Consider the following 17,783-nt stretch of genomic DNA (forward strand, 5'->3'; position numbering starts at 1 on the left):
TTCCTTGCATAATAACTCTCAGCAGCTCATATTTCTCTCCTCTGGTAATGTGACCCAAATATTCTAGTTTTCTTGTTTTAATACTGTTCATAATTTCTAACTCCTTATTTAAACGTCGTAGCACTTCAACATTGGTAATCCTTTGAACCCACTGAATTTTCAACATTCTTCTGTAACACCACATTTCGAACGCTACTATTTTTCTTATATGTTGCCTTTTCAATGTCCAAGCTTCCATTCCGTATAGTAATATAGAAAATATGTAGCATCTTAGAGCCCTCAATCTGAGAGGCAACTGAAGGTCTTTGTTTGTAAGCAGTGTCTTCATTTTTATAAATGCTTGCCTTGCAGTTTCAATTCGGACTTTAATTTCTTTGCTTTGGTCATTTTTGTCATCAACCCAGGTTCCCAGATATTTGTATGTCTTTACTTTTTCTATTTGGGTTTGCTCTAGTATTACCCTTTCATTTCCATGTTGTATATTTTTTGAGACAATCATAAATTTAGTTTTTTTCTTGTTTATTTTGAGTCCATATCGAATGCAATAATCGTTAATTCTATTTAACAATTCTTGTAGCGACTCAAGGGTGTCTGCCATTATAACGGTGTCATCAGCGAATCTTATGATATTTACTGTTCTTCCGTTTATAGAGATTCCATCACTTAGTTTCGCTATCGCTTCCTGAAATATGGCTTCACTGTACACGTTAAACAGTAGCGGCGACAGTACACAACCCTGTCTTACCCCTCTCTTTATATCAATATTCTCGGACTCTTGTTCGTCTATCTTTATATTGGCCTTTTGATTCCAATACAGATTGATGATAATTCGTAAGTCTCGTCTGTCTATATCTCTGTTTTTCAATAATTATATTAGTTTTTCATGTCGGACTCTGTCGAACGCTTTTTCGAAGTCGATGAAACAGGAATAAATATCCAGGTTCATATCTAAGCATCTTTGAGAGAGGACATTAAATGCAAACAATGCCTCTCTTGTTCCAAGTCCTTTGCGGAACCCAAATTGGGTATCATCCATATCATTTTCTAGCTTTCTGTATAATCTTCCATGAATCACCTTTAGAAATATTTTGAGGGTATGGCTTATTAGTGATATTGTCCTATAGTCTGAACAATCTTTGGCATATATTGTTTTAGGTATTGTTACAAAGGTGGACACCAACCATTCCTGAGGTATTTTTCCGGTTTTATATACTTCATTAAACAGATCCAGTAGTACAGGTAGAGTTTCATCGTCTAGACATTTCAGTAATTCTGCAGGTATTTCGTCTGGACCTACAGTTTTTCCGTTTTTTGCGTTTCGTATTGCTTGTTCGATTTCCTCCATTATGATCTCTGGTCCCGTTTCGCTATCGATTTCTTCCGGTTCTTGTCTATTATCCTCAAACAGATCTGTTATGTACGCCTTCCACTTTTTTAATTTCTCTTTGACTTCTATAATAATTTTCCATTTATGTCTTTAAGAAGGCATCTTTCTTTTTTCGCTGTGTATTTGTGATTTCCTTTATTTTCTTATGCATATTAAAGCTATCATGTTTTTTAGAATATTCCTCTATTTCACTGCATTGATTTGTCAGCCAGGTGGATTTGGCTTCTTTTATTTTCTTTATTATTAACCTCTGTATTTCTTTGTATTTTGCCTTATTCCTGCCTTTATGTTTTCTTCTTTCCTCCATTAACTCTAGGATTTCTGAAGTCATCCATCTCTGTTTTTTTCTTATTTTTGTCTGTAATATTTTCTTTCCTGCCTCTACTAACGTTTCTTGTATCATGTTCCATTTGTCATTAACATCTGTTGTCTTTATCACGTCTTGTTTGATTTTCTTTAAGTTATCATTTATTTCTTGTTTTAAACTCTGACGTATAGGTTCTTCTTTTATCTTTGAGACATCGAATCGTGGTATATTTGTTTGTTTTTGGATCTTTTTTAATTTTATCTTCATTACGCCTACTAGTGGATTATGGTCTGAATTTATGTCAGCTCCGGGGTATGTTCTCTAGTGATAATTCATAGCACACCAAAGCTAAAAACCATGACCTGGCAGGCATCAGCCCTTCACCTGGATCTACCAGTTGAATCGAAAAGTGCATAGTTTAGGGGAAAAATAAAGCGATTCTGAACAGAATAAGACCTTGCCAGGCGAGGGGAAAGATTAGGGGTTTTTCCTAAAAAATTTTATTATGTTTATATTACTAAATAGAGAATTAAATAGCCTTTCAAATGAGCTATCACACAACCCCTACTCTCATTTAAAAAAATCGTCGATTACGTCATCACGCCCAGATGGATGACGTCACTAGTATTATATATGCCAAAAAGTCCTAAGTTAAAAATAAAAATCGACCTGTATGAGAATTACTGCTAATTACTGAGAATTAGTACTGTCTGAGAATTTCTCTTCCAATTTGCCCATTCTCGAGATAATGAATTTATGCCAATTCAAACGTTAAATTAAAATTAAAAATTATAAAAACAAAGAGGTTTTTAATATTGTATTGCAAAAAACTCTTCGGGATTTCATCAATTGATGTTTAACGAATATCTACCTACGTTGGCAACATTGAAATTTTCAGTTAAAAGTCCGATTCAGGGTTAAAAATGGCCGATTTCGTGATTTTGTAAATTTTTAATCGCTTATATGTCAAAAACTATTAACCTAAGAGAAAAGTCACTAAAGACCTTTTCTGTTTGGAATGATTCAAAAACCCTAAAAAAACTTTGTTCGATGCAAAAAAAAATATTTTAGGAAAAACCCCTAATTTTTCTCCTCGCCTGGCAAAGTCTTATGCTGTTCAGAATCGCCTGTCATTGTACACATTTCTTCTAAGGCTACGGCTCCACGGGCTGGAAATTGACGCTAGCAGTAGCCGCAAAACGAACTTAAGGTTCCGCAGAACGGAATAGGTATAGCCGAACTGTACCGACTACAGGACTTGTGCGTAGTCGGTTCAGTTCGGCTATTCCTATTCCGTTCCGTGGAACCTTAAGTTCGTTTTGCGGCTACTGCTAGCGTCAATTTCCAGCCCGTGGAGCCGTAGCCTAAATGACTTACTCAAACACATACTTAAATTTAAACTTTACAGGGGAAAGTTTATTTTCCCCCTACACTATGCACTTTTCGATTCACCTGGTAGATACACGTGCAGGGCTGATGCCTGCCAGGTCATGGTTTTTAGCCTTGGTGTGCTATGAATTATCACTATACAAATTTCTAGCCTTACAGGAAAACCGTTACTCGGAGGGTTCACTAGCTCTTAGACTATAACAATATTTCTGATATTTGCAATGAAACGGCAGACTTAGATCATATATTTTTTTAATTGTAAGAAGTACACACATCAGTCGGACATTCTTACAAAAATTTAAGAAGTTTAAACGTTTACGATCCCTACAATGTTATGTATCTTTTGGCACTGAGTGATATGCACTGAGTGATTTGCGGCCTTACCATGTGGGGTGGGTATATAGGTAATCAATAATTAATAAAAAATGCTAAGAAAAACCCTTGGATGAGAAAAGTGTGACTCTTTTCCTTATCCCAAAATGTTTATTAAGATTAATTTAACAAAAAATCACCTGGAAAAAAATGTTTATTATATCTATTCTTAACAAAAAGGTCGGTCAGGCTTAGAGAACCTTAACTTAAAATATATTAGGTTTATGTATGTACTACTTACTTTGTTTCTGGCCGCATGGTCTAATCCTAAAGCGAATAAGAGAAAAGGAAGAATTCTATTTGTGGTCAAATTCTGGTTAAATTAGATGTTTCTTATAAACGATGAAATGATCAAAAACCAGCAGGAGAGAGTTGGAGATCTAAAAAATATTCGAAGAAAATCATTTGAAGGAGTACAAACGACAAACAAAACTTGGAGGAGACAAACAGATAAGAAAGTAATGAGAATGTATAGAAATTCAAAAATTATAGCGAAAACAGAAGCCTAGAAAGCTAGATGCCTAGTTAGATAATACGAATACGAAAGGGAAACCAAGTGACCGGAATAAATGGGAGAAGATAACCAATAATTCTAGACATGTAAAAGCCAGGGGTATATCAACTAATACTGGAAGTATGGAAAAATAAAATAATGTCACTGATTGGTATGAGGCCCGCATATGCTCGCTTTTTTATACATATGCATAAAAAAGGAAAACTGAAGTATGATAAGCATAGAGGTATATTCTTACTAGATAGGTACTGTATACAAAATCTTGGCAGAAATAATGAGAAAGAGACTAAATTGCTACAGGGAAAGAATCCTACAAGAGTACCAGGCCGATCCTGTAAAAACGGTAGAACCTTACGAAACACTTAAGGTTATTTCAATGAGGTCTAAACGAATTTTGGTTTTTAATACTTCTTCTTTTTCGCTAAGGGACTTTTAATATTTGTAATAAATCTTACGGAACTGTCATAACACTGCTCCTTCCTTTATAGTAATTCGCCTCTAATAACTTGTCTATGAGAGACCGACTGAACCAACAGAGCGTATCAGTTCCATGCTATGGAGCTAATCTCTCGATATATCGAACCTTGTGTTCTAATTCCAGCCGAAAACTGGATGCGGTAGATTAGATTGTGTATTTTCGGCATGACGGCATAGTCTCAGTTTAGTTGAAATTTTGGGAAAGTCTTTCTTGCGTTTAAAATTATATAACCATACTGAGTGACCACTTTAGAAAGTTATCCTGGTAGTATGCATGTCGAGCCTGCCCTTGTCTTTATCGCACTGACTCTATAAACTAGCAAATTGGTACTTTTTCCAATTGTTCTTTCAAATTTTCGAAGTATGTCAGGGATGAACGTTCTTTTTCGCAGGGAGGCAATCTTCCAAAAGTCTTGAGGAAGCTTAATTTCTCTTCCCGTTATCATCATCGAAGGAGGATAACTGGTCATTTGTATAAGCTAACAATGATAGATGAATTACCTAAAGTATCCCAATCTTTTTGATTATTAGTGACGAACATTTAAAGGTATTGACAAATGTGCAGTTCTATTACATAATGTCTTTTGATCATTCCATCTGATTGCGAATGGAGAGGCATAGTGCGAGTTTTCTTAATACCCAAGATTTTCATTAATTTGTGCCATAATTCTGATTCAAATTTTCGTCCTTGATCAGAATGCAACTCTAAAGGAACTTCATTCTTGATACGACGTGTGTTATGAATGTTTCTACTGCTGTAGTCAATTCGTCAAGAGGATTTCCACTACAAGTCGTTCAAAAGGCTCTCCGAAAATATATTGTGCAATTTTACTACTACTTTTTGTTTATTTCACGTTAAGAATAGAACGTTACGCTTACGGAGATCAGTGTTGCCAAACCTCTCGCGTACGGGTGGATACTCGACTGCCGATGTACGATTAATTCTAGTCAGTACAGCGTGGCATCGGTGCGCTTATATCGCTCATAAGAAATGCATGGGGCTATCTCCGCAATGTTCTATTCTTAACGTGAAATGCACATAGGACCTTTTCTATTATTACATAAATCGTATTTCTTATGCCATCTTCTATATCCCAGCAGCACTTGTGTTGCTGTTCTTTTAACTTGTCGGGCTATGCCTTAGTCCTGATTTATCCATTTATAATGCAGATTTTTTTATGTAATTATGTTTATTTACAATCTACATCATTAAAAGAGTATTAAGTAAATTTGTTCCATGTTTTTGGGCATGAAGAGGCAATGATGTCTCATCTTATTCTATTTATGTTAAAGTTTTAAAATAGGTCCTGAGGCCAGGTTCTATCTAGTCTCCTTGTGACAGGGCCATTATGGAATAATTCCCTTACTAACTCATTGTCATGGTGAATGGTACGCTCGTTTTGTGATTCCGATGCTCGATGGATTTCTTCTCTGATGAAAGGTATATTTAAGTCTTCGTGAAGTAAGATGGTATACATTTTTATCTTCGTGAAGTGTTTGATTAGTTACATACCATGATGCATCCACTATTGATCTTAGAACTTTAGACTGAAATCTTTGGATGATATTCAGTGATGTTGACTTTGCACAGCCCCAGAGGTGTAGTCCGTAGTACCAAATAGGTTTGAGTATTGCTTTGCACAGAAGAATTTTGTTTTGAATGTTGAGTTTTGATCTGCGTCCAAGGAGCCAATACATTTGCCGAAATTTTAAGTCTAGTTGTCTTCTTTTAGTCTGTATATGCTTTTTCCAAGTAAGACGTTGGTCAAGATGAAGGCCAAGGTATTTAGCGTCTGTTACTATTGGTATTCGTACGTTTTCCATTCTTACAGGTGGGCATGTGTTGTGGTGGTTTGTAAACGTTATTTGAGATGATTTTGTTTTATTTAATTTTGTTCGCCATTTTGTGTACCATTCACTGAGTATGTCCAGATCGTGTTGCAGATCTTGTGAGGCTTGTATGTGATCTTAATTTACCGCTAGTATTGGTACGTCATCAGCAAAGGAAGCGATCGTAGTATTATGATAATATTATTATTATAATGCAGATACAATATTTTATTATGCCTTAAATTATCTTGTACTAATAGATTTTTGCTTCGTTACTGTACTATTATTATAATTCGACATTTAATTCAGATGGTTAATTCGAAATCTGCAAAATAAATGTGATATATAAATGAAGTATAATTTTGCACAATAACTTCAATTATTTTCCTGATCATTGACTGGAAATAAGTGTCGGTACTATTATATTAATTGCAAAAAACAGCGCTTTAATAGTTTCAAAATGATCTGCTTTTCGAGACGAGGGTAAGTTAATTTCGATTTAATTCCAGATGATAGTTTGTTTTCTTTCAGTTGCATCTTATCTTTCAATTGTATAGTTAAATTAGTCTAAAATTTGGTTCTCGTGACGATTTATTTATTGTTTTAAAACTGGTTGAGATATGCAAATAAAATTTGGTGGGTTTTAAGAGGTATATATATACACCGTTCTTAGGCGTCAACGCCTTTCGGTAGGGATCTATGGAGGAGTATCACCAAGCCGCAAGCCCTTATCCCTTGCCGTACCGCTCCTACATAGGCCGATCAGCCGCCAGTTTATTCCAGGTACTTGTATTCATTTTGTATTGCGCATTTTTTGACATACAATGAAACATATTATATTCATCATTGGCGCGCGTACGAGTAATGGTCTGAAATTTTAAAAAAATGGTACGCTACTGAGGAATTTCAAATTAAAAATTATTTTTGAATTCCTTGTTTAATTTGCAATCAAAAATATATCTTCCCTTTTTTTCATACGACGGCGACGCTTCGTTTTCATGCAAAAAATAAAACGTCTTAACGCTTATTAGTCCTGTCGCCAGGGGAGGTACAACGGCCTCCTTTATTCAGATGGACTTACCCAAGTTTTTTTTTATGTATTTTGACCCGTATAATACGAATTTTTTGGGTAACAGTTGATCCCGATGTCTATAAGATTGTTATAAACAAAGAACTTGAGGAATTACATAACAGCGAATTTTCGCAAAACAAAAATTTTTTTTGGGTCATTCGAAGCAAAAAATATCCTCACAAGTTTTTTCGTAGAATGCATAGTTTTCGAGATAAATGCGGTTGAACTTTAAAAAAATCGAAAAATTGCAATTTTTTAACCCGATTAACTTTTGATTAAAAAATAAAATAGCAATTCTGCTTTCCGCATTTGAAAGTTCAAGTCAAATTCTATCGGTCTTGATTATTTGCATTGTTAAAAATTTATTTTTTATTGTTAAACAAAGCTATAAACACATAGATAGTGCTTGGGTAATGTTTTCAATGCATTTCTCATTTAAAATCGAACGAGTAGGCGCGCTACAAACAATTTTTACGTAAGAATGCACTACAATGATTGGGCACGGGAAACACTATTTGTTTAAATCTTTGTTTGACAATAAAGAAATTAGTTTTTAGCAATGTAAATAATCAAAACCGGTATAATTTGACTCGAACTTTCAAATACTTTTCAAAAATTGCAATTTTTCGATTTTTTGAAAGTTCAACCGTGTTTATCTCGAAAACTATGTATTCTACGAAAAAACTTTTTTCGTAAGAATTTTTTTGCTCAGAATGACCTAAAAATACAAAAAAATGTTTTGTTTTGCGATAAATTGCTGTTATGTAATTCCTCAAGTTCTTTGTTTTTAACAAACTTATCGACATCCGGATCAACTGTTACGCAAAAAATTCGTGTTCTACGGGTCAAAATACATAAAAAAAACTTGGGTATGTCCATCTGAATAAAAAAGGCCGTTGTACACCACCCATGGCGACAGGAGTATATAAAGTATTCGACATAATGTAACTTTCTCTATGAATGTATAGAAACTTATTTCGAATACGTTGTAAGCGTTAAGATGTTTTATTTTTTGCATGAAAACGAAGCGTCGCTCTTATGAAAAAAAGGGAACATATATTTTTTTACAGATTTAACGAGGACTTCGAAAATGATTTTTAATTTGAAATATCTCACTGGCGTATTATTTTTTTTTAATTTCAGACCATTACCCGTACGCGCGCCCATATTAGTCAAAAAGTGCGTAATAACTTCCTCTTAAAACCCACCAAATTTCATTTGCATATCTCAACCGGTTTTAGAACAATAAATAAATCGTTAGTTATAAAAACAATTTCAACACCCCGTGTCTCACAAACGAAGCATTTGCAGACATCTGTTTATATGTAGAGCAAACTGTCATTTTTTTTATGTAATTCTCATTAAGGTTTGTCATACTTATTTACAAACACCTTGTATTTGATGTCTCACATATTCTCAAAATTTTATATTTTCGAGTTGCTTGACTCATAAATAATAAAACAACCATAAATAACGAAAAATTCACACAAAAGTTCAAATACGTGCTTAATGCATTGTTTTAATAATAAATAATCACAATCGTGCAGTTTCTATGAACATTTCGCCGATTATTCCTATTTGAGTTATACATACATAGTAATCCTTTGTTAACCTATTCAAATTTAACAAGCTATACATTATTCTATTTTCAAGAACAAGCAGTAAGTACTTTTTTTAAGTAAAAACTCTTTAGGGAATTACTATACCCTCACATATAAAAATAAACAATAAACAATTTTAACTATTTATAATGGGAAATAAGCCATAATATTATTAAAAAATTATTGTCAAGGGGTTTAAACTATGCTGTTACTCATCCATCTATTCCAAAATTAGACATAATTAGTTCAGTGGAAAAAATATCCCAGTGTTTACCAACTCATGAAAAAGAACAGTATAGGGTACTATGTAAACTTGAATTGGAAAAGACAAATAAAATTGAACAGAACATCAGTAAAGAGGAAATGAAAGCTTTAAAAACTTTAGAAAATGATGACTCCATAACGATCCTACCAGCGGATAAAGGAAATGCAACTGTAACAATGGATAAAATACAATATGAGGACAAAATTACAGATCTAATTACAAATGGACCTTATACCAAATTAACGAAGAATCCAACGAAAACACTGGAAAACAAAATCTATAGAACTTTATTCAAATTTAAAAATGATCTAACATACTATCAAAGAAAATTAATGACACCTCATTACAGTAAGTCACCACATTTTTATGGAGTGCCGAAAATTCATAAAGCGAACATACCACTTAGACCCATTTGTAGTACATCAGTTCTCCTTGTAGTGAACTATCAAAATTTTTATTAAACATTATAAAACCATTTGCTAATAATGATGACACATTTATAAAAAATACAAAACATTTTTTAAACAAATTATCAACTATTGAGTTTAATCCAAATAATATTTTAGTAAGTTTTGACATAAACAGTTTATTTACAAATGTGCCATTAGATAAAACTTTAAACATAATCAAAACGAAATTACAGAATGATGATACATTGACAACTAGGACAAGACTAAATGTATCATCTATAATGGAGTTATTGACATTATGTACTAATAATACCTATTTTCAACTAAATAATGAATTTTATAAACAAAATTTTGGTCTAGCAATGGGCTCCTCTTTATCTCCATTATTGGCTAATATATTTATGGAGGATTTCGAAGCTAATATCATTTCTAAACAAAATTTAAAACCCACTGTATGGTGGAGATATGTAGATGATATGTTTTCAATATGGCCTCATAGATCAGAATTGTTGGATACATTCCTGAATATTATAAACGATCAAGAAGAGACAATAAAATTTACAATGGAAAAGGAATATAATAACACCCTGCCTTTCCTCGATGTTTTATCTCAAAGAAGGATACTGGATATGAGACTGAAGTGTATAGAAAACCAACACATACCAACAGATATCTCAATTACAAATCAAATCACAACATCAACATTAAAAAGGGAATCATAAAATCTTTATATGATAGAGCCAAAATTACTTGTTCAAACGAAAATTTATTTTTAGAAGGAAAACAATTCTTAACATCTGTTTTATTAAAAAATGATTATCCTTTATCGTTTATAAATAGGGAATTGTCAAGATTGGATCGAATGGAACAGAACAACATAGAACGGGATCCTACAACATTCACAAGAAATAATACGAGGAAAATATCAATACCATACATAAAAGGACTATCCGAGAAACTTAAAACAATAGGAAATAAATTCAACATTTCAACAACATTCAAAACAACCAACACATTGAGATCTATTCTATCTAAAACTAAACCTAACAATGAACAAGAAAGGACAAAGAATTGTATTTATAAAATACCTTGTGAATGCGAACAGTTTTATATAGGTGAAACATCAAGACCATTAAACGTTAGAATAAGTGAACATCAATCTTATATTAAAAATAGAGAATTTGATAGATCTCGAATATGTCAACACGCATGGGATAATGAAAATAGAGTTCAGTGGAGAGATTCAAGTATAGTCCTGAAAGAAACAGATAGTAAAAAGAGAAAAATCAAAGAAGCGGCTCTAATTATGCTAAACTAAACCAATTGTGTCGCAAATTACTCGGTGGGATGCAGTAGGATGTGGATACCCATACTGAAAGAGGAAGTCAATAGAAAGAAAATACCACAATTAGTAAGTCAATAGTCGAGTTAGTACATATTTTATATTTTAGTATTACTTATATCCATGTATTATTGATATTATTTATAATTTAAACAAAATTATAGTAAAGTCAGAATTTGGTATTAATTTTGAGAGCAAATTAAATGTAAGACCAAATACTTACGATGTCGGGATAGTATCACGAGGTTTTTCCTGGTTTTCCCTCGTGATTTACTATGAAATCTCTAACGTGAGAATTTTAATGTCACCGTTGCATATGGTTGTCTTTTTAAAGACAGATCACATGCTATGATTTTTTTGTGACGGATATTCTTGAGTTGGGGTTGATTTCATGTAATCGAATGAACTATCTTTCAGTAAAGTCGTCCCAGGAATGAAACTCATAAATATTGGTAATAAAGTCTTCTACTTTAAAATGTATCATGTATCTGAATTGCCGATATAAATGAGTCAAATTAAATAAATTATTAGAAGAATTTTTTTACTAAGCAACAAAATTTTTGTTTATGTTAGTAGTATTTTGTATTTTGACAACGGCACCCGATTTGGGCGTCGAAACATTAATAAAAATCATTTTTTAATAATATTGTGGCTTATTTCCCATTATAAATAGTTAAAATTGTAAAAATGCCACAAGAAAATAGCTTCAGAACAACATTAAGCAATAAACATACTAATACCAACGCTAATACTATACGTCGGTTTATAACGTTCTTTGCCAATTTTTAGTGCAATTTTGCAATTGCCAATTTTCAATGCAATTTTGCCAATTTTGCAAGTTTTCCGACTTCCAATCGTCACTTCATTCGGTTGTTCCATAGACCCTCTTCTATATTACTTTCTCTCAGCTCTCTGTTTATTCCTTCGCTCCACTTTTTCTCGGTCTACCTTGTTTTATTTTTCCTTCTGGCTTCTGGTTGCCATTTTATTGCCTTTGGCATTCGTTGTTCAACCATTCTTTGTATGTGTCTGAACCAGACAAGTTGTTTTATTGATAAATCATCCGTGATTGTTCGTTCGATTCTCATTATTTCTCTAATGCGTTCGTTGGTAATCCTTTCTCTTCTAGATCTTCCTGCTGCTCATCTCCAGAAATCCATTTCCGTTCCTTTCAGCGTTGCCAGTGTTCTTTCTTTTAGTGGCCATACCTCACAGCTGTATAGAGTGATACTTTTCACTATAGTCTCATATTATATCCTCTTTTTATTTTATTTGCTGATGGATTCGTCCCATAAAATAATGTTTAACATTGTGATGGTTTTTCTACCTGATGTATTTCTTTCTCTTATGAATTTGTGTATTGTTTCATCGTACGAAATATTGATATCTGGATATTTTAATCGTAGCAATGCTCTATCGTGATCATGTTGTCTACTAATATGATAACTTTTTGTTCTACTCCAACGCAAAAGTATTCGGTTTTCATTTTATTCACCTCTAGACCCATGTGTCACACTTTTCAATTAATTTTCAGGTCATATAGCTTAAATTGTCATAATCTTGAGCCATATTATATTGCTTTTAAAATTATTATTAAACTATTAAAAAAATGTTTTTTACAGATTACATAGGAACTTGTTGTGTCGTCACAGCAGTATCCGCATTAATTTTCTTCATGATGATGTTACTGGTGCTCTCAACGCTAACGGTGGCCAGTTTGAGGCTACCCAGATGTGCTACAGCTCAGGAAATCGCCAATGATACGATTCATTTAGTTCACATACATAACCCCAACTACCAAGAAATAGAAAAACTAAATTTTGTTCAAGAACTTGTAAAATTATATCCTACATATAACATCAGAATACTGACTTTGCCTGGCAAAGAAGAAATCCAAAATAAAATTATTCCTGGTACCATAGAGAAAGAGTCTATTGAGGTAAGCTATCTTCCGACGTTAATGTTCTTCTTCTTTTCTCAGTACCCGGTCCGATTATCGAACGTTGGCGAGCATATTGGCAATAAAAACTTTAATTACTGCAGCTCGAAAAAGATTAGCAGATGTCTCTTGATACCACTCACTCTTGGAGATTTCGGAGCCATGATGTTCTTCTTTGGCGTCGGTCTCTTCTTACTGCTATTTTGCCCTAAATTATGAGGTGTAGAAGATTAAACCTCTCTGGAAGTCTCATTACAAGGTCGAAATATTGTAACTTTCGAATTCTTATTGTTTTTTCTGTGCTCTTCTTGATTTGGTGTAAAACTATTTTTTATTCGATCAACTTATCCGCAAGATTCGTTGGTAGATCCACATCTCAAATGCCTTCCATTTTTTCATTATTGTCTCTGTAAGGGTCCTGCTCTCCATGGCATATACGAAAGAATCGTCAATTCTACCATTCTAATGCTAATTTCTTAGTGAATTATACCATTCTGATGAGTTTCAACCAAGTTTTTGTTGACATAGAGAACTGATAACTATAAAAGATATGTTTTATTAACTTAACAATAATGTAATTTTCTTGTTTTTAGGAAAACTCCAACGCGCAAAACGAAATAACTTCTAGTATAGCTGCTTCAACACAAAAACAATCCAATATATTACAAAGAATGAAAGATATAAAAGATACGCAATTATTATTAAATATGTTAATGCGCGGTATGTTCATGGACATAAAAACTACAGAGTCAACAACGGCTCAATCAACTACAGATAAAGCGATCAAAAATGTTGAAGATCTAGGTGGTATATATCCGAAAATTAGTTATGAAAATATATCATACAATGAGACATTTTTTGGAACTCCTTTACAGACATCGTACAAATATATAAACGAGAAATTACAAATATTTGCCGTTCGAGTTCTGCAAATATGGCAATACGGTGGCTTGAGTTTCGATTTACAAAACGCAGATAAAGCTGACCTTAAACATCTAATATCTAAAGAATCTACTCACCACCACGACTTCGAAATTACCGAAAAAGATAGTAGAAACGTTTGGGTCAATACAGTGAGTGTGGACGATCAAGCTTTTCACTTGGAAAGTAAAATCCCTTGCCATGTCTTTTTCGAACAAATTCTAATGATCCTAAGAGGAGCAGACCAATTTACTACTGTGCAAGATGTCATGAAGAAAGCTATACGAAGTTTTTGTCTACATTATCCGGTTAATAGAGAAAATTGTATAAAGTATATGACTGTTTAGCGTAAATTATATTTATTTATAATAATATATTAATTAAAAAATATAAATTGTTATTTTTTATAGCTTTATCGAATAGTGAACTTTGCATAAAATTTTAAATTCGAAAAAAATGGTATAAATCACAACAGAACATAATTTAGAACCTGTATCAAAAATAAAAAAGTTTTGTTTGTCTTTCGTTTGGCTCCTAAAGACGACTAAAAATTCAACTTATACCAGCCACCCCAAAACGCGTCGTGACGTCACAGGGTTGTATGTTTACATTCTACACCAATTGTATATATAATTTTAAATTAGACATTATAAACGTCAGTAGAAAATACAGTTATATGACGTTACAAATGTTTTTGATCGTTTGAACTATTCATAGAAAATTTGGACTTTTACAAAATGGTTTGATTTTCAATAGTAAACCTTCTTGCCTTTCCTTCAAAAACTGTATCAAACTGCAATCTCAACAAACTGGTATATTTTATTACAATAACATACGATAAATGTCATTAGAGTATAACTATTTTTCCTTTATTCCCCGACGACGATCTGGCTCAATACCCAAGTAGGTGGAGGCCAATAAACTAAAGAAGAAGAAGAAGAAGAAGAAGAATATACGTAAATATAACCGTAAACTGAACCACATAGTTAAACTCTGTGACGTCACGGGTCGTTTGAACTATTTTAAGATAAAGAAGACTTTAAATTTGTACTTCTAAGTTATTATGAGTTTTTGAAGCGTGAAATTTTGGAAATCTCATTTTTACACAAAACTGAACATTATTATGTAATAAAAAAATGTGCAAGTTCCCTATTTTTGGGCGACAACTGAAACAAAAGGATTCATACACGGTATTAAAAAGAACTAGTGACAGTAGTGACACTCTTGTCGGCGCCTTCGAAGTTTTTGAAGTCTCGTTTTGTAGAGGCAGTCATCTTGTTATCTGTCATCTGAGGCGAACAGTTACGACCTTACTGGCTCAATAAAGAATGGTAACGAACTAAGTAGAAGGTGTTTCGAAGACACCCAGGGTATTATCACCAGACACCGTCAAGTCGATTAAGATCGCGGAAAAGCTTTCTGAAAAAAATCAAGATCCATCCCCGAAGCGCCAGAGACGCACGGAATACATCTGTGTTAAGTGTCAGCTACCACAACACATTTTGTCCCCCTCAGAGGAAATGGCTGCTGGACACAATCTGTACTACTAACCTGAAAAAATGGGGATACTAGGAGGACGATACCTGCCACTGTGACGCGGTTCAGATCAGTCACCATCTACTATAATTCTAAAATCAATAAAGCTAAGACAAAAATATTGGTGGTCGACAGATTCGACACTATTCAACTGACTAACATGTTACAAGAATATTAGATAGTAAACACCTTTATCTATCTCGGGTCAAGTATAACTAACGATGGTAACTGTGAAGCAGAAGTTCGGAGACGTATTGGTATGACAAAAAATGCGATGGGTCGCCTAACTAAAGTTTGGAAAGACAGATCTATCTCTCAAAATATCAAGATGAGACTGGTGAATGCCCTTGTATTCTCAATATTTCTACACGGAGCAGAGACTTGGACTCTTCGCGCATGCGAGCGCCAAAAAATTGATGCCTTTGAGATGTGGTGCTGGAGAAGAATGCTGCGCATACCTTGGACAGCTCATAGGACAAACGTTTCCATTCTAAAGAAACTCAATATTAAAAAAAGGCTGTCCACAATATGTCTGCAACGAATTCTGCAATTCTTTGGTCACGTGGTTCGCAGAGGTGACGACAGTTTGGAGAGATTAATTGTTTCTGGAAACGTTCCGGGGGAGAAAATCAAGAGGACGATCACCAACTAGATGGTCTGACCAAATAAAGCATTCAGCGTGAAACTCATTCTGAGAAGCTCTTAGAGCAGCTGAAGATAGAGACCAATGGAGAAACATTGTTAGGAATATTGGAAAAAATTACGATCCTAAGTAATGGGGAAACGACAAGAGAGAGAGAGAGAGACTATAATGCACAGAGATGAGAGAGACCTGCACAGAAGAAGACCTAATTTTAGCAAATGAAAGGGCTATGTGACCAACTATTGGCAGTAGAAAATTTAAAGTTATTGTTTCGGACACGGAAAGTAAAGAAAATACTCGATGTGGAAATTACCAGTAATATATTGTATTCCATCTAATTCTTGAGTTATATGTTTTCTTTGTTATATGCATGATTTCATTCGTTGTAATTGCTATGTCTATTCTATTGTTGATGTGTTGGTACCTACGTTGTTCTGTTTCTATCGAATGAGTAGTATTTTTATGTTCGACTGAGTTGCTCCATATTGACAGTACGTAGTTATTGTAGGCCCATATCACTGTATGCGAAAGGTAAATAGTCTAAGAGCTAGTGAACCCTCCGACTAACGATCTTCCTGTAAGGCTACAAATTTGCATAGTGATAATTCATGGCACACCAAGGCTAAAAACCATGACCTGGCAGTCATCAGCCCTGCACGTGTATCTACCAGGTGAATCGAAAAGTGCATAATTTAGGGGTCGTGTGATAGCTTATTTGAAAGGCTATTTAATTCTCTATTCAGTAATATAAACAGTAACATAATTATTTATACATGGTGTACAAAAAAAAATTTTCTTCTTTTTGTCTAAATTAATTTAATAAAAAAATTTTTTTGTACACCCTGTATAAATAATTTTATTAATGTTTATATTACTGAATAGAGAATTAAATAACCTTTCAAATGGGTTATCACACAACCAATACTCTCATTTAAAAAAATCATCGATTACGTTATCACGCCAAGATGGATGACGTCACTAATATTATATATATATATGCCAAAAAGTCCTAATTTAAGAATAAAAATCGACATGTCATGAGGATTCCTCTTCAAATTTGCCCATTCTCGAGATAATGAATTTATGCACACTCAAACGTCCTCACTTATACTACAGTGTCGCGCCCGCTTGATTGGCAATTAAAAAACAAAGGGGTTTTCGATATTGTATTGCAAAAAACTCTTCGGGATTTGATCAATCAATGTTTAAAGAATATGGCCACATTGAAATTTTTAGTTAAATGTCCGATTTAGGGTTAAAAATGGCCGATTGCGCAATTTTCAAAATTTTTAATCGCTTATATAACAAAAACTATTAACCTAAGAGAAAAATCATTAAGACCATTTCTGTTTGGAATGATTCAAAAAACCTAAAAAAACTTTGTTCGATGCAAAAAATAATTTTAGGAAAAACCCCCAATCTTTCCCCTCGCCTGGCAAGGTCTTATGCTGTTCAGAATCGCCTGGCATTGTACACATTTCTTCTAAATGACTTACTCAAACACATACTTAAATTTAAACCTTACAGGAGAAAGTTTATTTTTCCCCTAAACTATGCACTTTTCGATTCACCTGGTAGATACACGTGCAGGGCTGATGCCTGCCAGGTCATGGGTTTTAGCCTTGGTGTGCTATGAATTATTTTCTAGCCTTACAGGAAGACCGTTAGTCGGAGGGTTCACTAGCTCTTAGACTAAAACTTGAGCTGAGCCTCTATAAAAAGAAGAAACGTCAATTTGATAAATAACAACTCTACAGTTACTGTTGGCGTCTTAGGAA

The 17,783-nt window shown here is 33.6% G+C and overlaps 1 protein-coding gene across 2 annotated transcripts in view; it reads left to right on the top strand.

Moving 5' to 3' along the window:
• Window positions 1-14,220, top strand: part of LOC114329294 (uncharacterized) — a 40,814-nt gene extending 26,594 nt beyond the window's left edge. For both annotated transcript variants that reach the window (XM_028278338.2, XM_028278339.2), the window contains exons 3-4: window positions 12,589-12,905; window positions 13,499-14,220. In XM_028278338.2, coding sequence (XP_028134139.1) covers window positions 12,589-12,905; window positions 13,499-14,173 — 992 coding nt within the window. In that variant the 3' untranslated portion in view covers window positions 14,174-14,220. The remainder of the gene's footprint in view (window positions 1-12,588; window positions 12,906-13,498) is intronic.
• Window positions 14,221-17,783: the final 3,563 nt, after the last annotated feature.

This window comes from Diabrotica virgifera, chromosome 2 (genome assembly GCF_917563875.1).
Source record: "Diabrotica virgifera virgifera chromosome 2, PGI_DIABVI_V3a".
Taxonomy (NCBI): domain Eukaryota; kingdom Metazoa; phylum Arthropoda; class Insecta; order Coleoptera; family Chrysomelidae; genus Diabrotica; species Diabrotica virgifera.